Source organism: Penaeus chinensis, chromosome 5, assembly GCF_019202785.1.
Source record: "Penaeus chinensis breed Huanghai No. 1 chromosome 5, ASM1920278v2, whole genome shotgun sequence".
In the NCBI taxonomy this organism is placed as follows: Eukaryota; Metazoa; Arthropoda; class Malacostraca; order Decapoda; family Penaeidae; genus Penaeus; species Penaeus chinensis.
Genome location: NC_061823.1, coordinates 5475721 through 5480720, shown reverse-complemented (window position 1 = coordinate 5480720; position 5000 = coordinate 5475721). Strand labels below are relative to the sequence as shown.

The window sequence follows — 5000 nt, the reverse complement described above, 5'->3', positions numbered from 1 at the left end:
TAAATGATAATCATCATTATTCTTACTCTTATCATTGATGTTATTACTATTACTGTTAAAACCATTATTACCATTAATATTACTATTATTCTCATTACAACCATCATCATCATCAGTAGTAGTAGTATCATTATTACTATTGATGTAATCAATATTATTTTTTCTTATTATCATTATTATCATCATTATCATTATCAACATTTTATCATTATCATTATTTGTATCATTGTCACAATAATAATTATCATTATTATTATTATTATTATTATTATAATCATTATCATTATCATCACTATTATTATTATTATAATCATTATCATTATCATCACTATTATTATTATTATAATCATTATTGTTATGATCATTGTTATTATAATCATTGTTATTAACAATATTATTGGGATTACATTGACATTTCTATCGCTATAAACATAGTTGTCAGTCTCGCTCATATTATAATTAATGTTTTAGTTATCTGTCTCCTAACTGTGACTTCCGTTATGCTTGTTATCATCATCTTTTTTTATCGCTTTCGTTATCACTACTATCATTATTATCCTCATTATTAGTCGTAACAGTATTAATAGTAGCAGTAGTCATTTCATTAATGTTGATGTTAATTATCAATGATATCTCAGTCATTCATGCTAATATTTTAGATTCATTAAGGATGATTTTTTCATTGTTTTCTTATCTTCTTTCTAAATGCTAGATAACGGTTTCTCTTTTTCCGAGTGGAGGGACAGATACGCTGCACGGGTGTCTCCGCTCCGTCCGCTCGCTGGGGAAGTGAACACTACTCAGTGAGTATTTTTTCCCGTCTTTTTCCGAGTCTACAGGCAGCAGCGGATTTCCAGAGCCGTCCTTTTATTGGCCTATGGTGCTCTGAAACAAAAACTATTGTACTTGAAAACCCCGCTTGTAGGGATTATGGTCCACCGAGCTCCGACCGCCTCGAAGATGGTGGACAAACAAACCAGCAGGAATTGGGACGTACTCCGTCGTAAATCTTGTTGAGGCGATGGATTGATGCTCGGTGAATGAGGAGGACTTACAGGTGTCTGAAGAAGTCGCTGAAGACCTTCTGCAGCCGAGATCCTTTCCGTCTTGTCTTTCGGGAGCCCTCGCTCCTCTTGCAAAGCTTTCAGGGTCTTCTCCTTGATTACTTGTGAGACAATTGAGTGTGCTTTCTTTGCCCTTCTATTTACTCCTTCTCTCGTCTTCTTTTCGTCTCCTTTGTGCGTTTTTGCCTTCGATTGTTTTGTTCCTGTTCACACGTTAGGTCTGGGGACACCTCTCTCGGGAAGGACTGTTAAAGTATCCCGTCATATTTGCTTTCTCCTGTCTCCTTCACATTCTATTTTTCCCCTTTTTGTGGTCTTGTTTCCATCCGTCTGTCGTCTGTTGTAAACACTCGACTTATTCGAAAGTCATCTTACCTCGCAGAACGTAACGTTTTTTCTCTGAAGTGTTTTTATCTTCAGCGCCCTTCTCTCGGTTCCTAAAGTCACGAAAGATCTTACCCAAATCTTTATATTAAAAAAAACTTCTCTCTACATTGTCTTCTGAACTAAAGATTCCGAAAAACGCGCGTTTCACGGACGTTTCCTTCTCGAAGCTTCACGGGCTGAAAACACTCGATAAAACAACTAAAAATCGAGGAAAAAAAAAAAAAAAAACACTTGCATACGAGGCCGCTGTTCTTCTCCAAAGCTCGCGTGATTCAGTTGTATAAAGTCCCAATGTATTGACAAGTGATTGGCCATGTAAACCTCCTCAGTGTGATTTGTATGGATTTCTCGTATAAGCTTTTTCCTATACTGGTAAGTGTGATTGATTGTTCACTGAGAAAACCTCAGTAGCCTCAGACTTCACTCCTTTTTATGTTTTTTTTTTTCTAACATTTGTTGTCGTTTGATACTCGTTGTCGACCAGTTTTATGAAGGTTACTCTAGGCGATACTGTGATGTATGGAGGCGTTTGAGCGATTTGTGAATCTGAAATCGGGGAGAATGGCGTACAAATAACGCTATAATACCGTTTTAGTTTAATAAGAGAATCTCTCTCTCTCACGCATGCACACACACACACACACACACACACTCACACACACACACACACGCACACACACACACACACACATTCCATCTGTCGCAAGTAGAACAAATCCTTAAAACTGATATGTATGTTGTTGTGTGTACGTGTGCCAAACTAATAACTTGAATTATTGTAAAATGTGAAAGCAGGCTTCATGTTCCATTATCCTCACCCAAACACTCACAAACATGCGCACGTAGATATCCAGCCACCCACACACATACGCACAAACAAATACAAAGACGTACTCAAACACAAATACAAAGACATATACACACGTCTATGCACAAACACACACAAACACACACACACACATCTACGCACAAACACAAAAACTTACATACGCACATTTCTACGGGCACTAATAATCAAAAGTCAAATCATTCGCTTACACTCACACATGTATCTACGAGCAAATGCATACACGATTAAGACCGCGATCACTAATCTCTCCGCCTAAAGTGACGCATCACTGGAATTAAAAGATTCATCAGGATCACTTGCAAACACTTGACGATATGTGCAATATTGATCCCAAACATTGTCTTAACGTGTGATTCCTTCGGGGAATAGTTTAATTAACGATGATGATTTAATTGATAGCAGTGACGTTAGATGATCCCAAAATCGAGTCGGAAGGTCTTGTTTGCATTGCGCCTCGAAACATTCGTACAGTAAGAGCTTTCATGGGGATCATTTCCATTAGCGATGGCAAAATACCCAGATGGCGCCGAGGCAAACAGCGGCCGTGGGACTTTCTAAACAGCCTTTGACACTCCTCAGCGTTTATGAGTATTTCGCATTGACACCTCAGGAAAAAAGGGAATGAGGGAGAGAGGAGATGATGCGGGGGGGGGGGGGGGGGGATGGGTAGAAGAGGACATTTTTGCGTTGTTTTAGATGACGCCTCTGGTGAGCAGGGGACAAAGGCGCACCCTTGGGATGCTTAGGCCAAAACAAATAACTCAGCCGATGACAAAGATTGCCAGGCGTGAGGTCGGGCGGCTATACATCAAGTTTACATACAACGCGTTGTTGCCACTTACATCGAGAGGCTAAATGAAGTTAGTCGCGCTGTCACAGGGATGCTTGGCTGTCCTTGATCACTTCCTCTTAAGGAAATAAAATGTTTCATTTAAACTGGTCGTAAGCCGTTGTAAAGGAGGAGGAGGAGCAATTAAAAGTCGGAGAAAAGGTAATTAAAATGAAAAAGCCTCAAAAGACACTGCCGCTCGCACGCCCCGTGTTGTTTCGCGCCATCAGCAGCCCTCGCTCAGACCTCGTGTCATATTTTCTTGGCGACCTCCACATGTGGCTGCGTCTTGGACCAATCGGGGGGACGGAGTACCTCACATATTTGTAACAAAGCTCCGCATTGGGCAAGAAAATTGGCTGCGCTCCGCCCAACTAAGTCAGCGATGATTTACCGGTGCGTGGATTGGTCGAGCGGCCTGTGGGCGGGGCATACGGGTGACTCGCGGGCGCATACTCGCCGCGCCACCTCTGTGGTGTAATATTACACTTGCTGCCCTTACCGTCCATCATTCTTTTTGCGGTCGGCCGCCAGTTCGCGACTCAGAGCGTAGCGCGCTAGACAGTGACAGCCATGAACCAAGTTCCGTCACCCACCAGTACCTCTCCTACGGGAGGCGCCTCCAAGAAGGAAGATCACATCAAGCGTCCTATGAACGCCTTCATGGTGTGGTCGCGCATGCAGCGTCGCAAGATCGCCCAGGAAAACCCCAAGATGCACAACTCGGAAATCTCCAAACGGCTTGGCTCCGAGTGGAAACTTTTGACGGAGGCCGAGAAGCGTCCTTTCATCGACGAAGCCAAGCGCCTTCGAGCCCAGCACATGAAGGAGCACCCGGATTACAAGTACCGTCCTCGGAGGAAACCCAAGACACTCCAGAAGAACGGCTACAGCTTCCCGCTGCCGTACCTGGCCACGTCCGCGCTCGATCCTCTGGGCCCGCTGCACCAGACGTACTACTCCACGCCCGCCGTGCCCTCCCCGCTCGACGTGGCCGGAGACAAGTCGCGGCTCTTCCCCGGCGCGACGCTGCCGCACCACTTCTACCCCGGCTTCGACCCTCAGCACTTCAGCAAATTCGCCGCCGCGCAGGACCACTACAAGCCCATGACCTCTCTCGCCGCCAGCGACGCCGCCGCCGCCGCCGCCACCGTCTCAGCGGCCTCCATGAGCGGGATGTCAACAGTGTCGGCGCTATATTCCTCCCTATACTCCAAGTCCGCGTCGTCTCTATTGTCAGGCATGTCTGCGGGGCTCAACAGCGGCCAGCAGGGCATGCCGCAGCCGCAGCTCTACCCCGGTTACCCTCCCGCTGTTGACCAGCTGCGCCGACCCGTCTCCGTCATCTTCTAAGTCTCCTCGTCAACCCATCCCATCCCTCGCGCGGCCGTGCACACGCTCCCGAAGTGTACGTCAAGCGCAGAGTGTACATAGTGTACAGCAGTGAAGAGTGGACATGAGACGCGCCCTGTGTGAGCGGACGATGCTGACCGGCACGCCAGAACGCCTGGCGTGGTTAGTGTCATGTCATGGCAGGTGTTAAGGTGGCGCCAGGTGTGGAGCCGATGCCCGGGAGTGGCGCCGGCCTGGTGCCATTGTGTTGTGTGTCAGTAGGTGGTGAAGCCCTGTCTTGTGGCAATGTAAGTACTCACGTGTGTAGAGTTTTTGTTCATGAGATGATTCCCGTCATGTGAATGTCAACCATGAATGACCCTATACTTACATTGCTCCCGGACCAAGAGTTAAATAAATTAACAAGTGTACAAGTGCGCCTAGACTAGTCTTTTGAAGCTCATCTATGGATTATATTTAACTTTGTTGTTTTAATGTTGAATTATATATGTGTAAACGTACTTTTTGTACCATGTAA

At 45.3% G+C, this 5000-nt stretch overlaps 1 protein-coding gene across 1 annotated transcript in view; it reads left to right on the top strand.

Moving 5' to 3' along the window:
• Window positions 1-3672: 3672 nt before the first annotated feature.
• The window catches only part of LOC125025780 (transcription factor Sox-14-like), a 1373-nt gene continuing 45 nt past the window's right edge, over window positions 3673-5000 (top strand). Inside the window, exon 1 of the mRNA XM_047614001.1 lies at window positions 3673-5000. This exon is cut by the window's right edge and continues 45 nt beyond it. Coding sequence (XP_047469957.1) covers window positions 3704-4483 — 780 coding nt within the window. The 5' untranslated portion in view covers window positions 3673-3703 and the 3' untranslated portion in view covers window positions 4484-5000.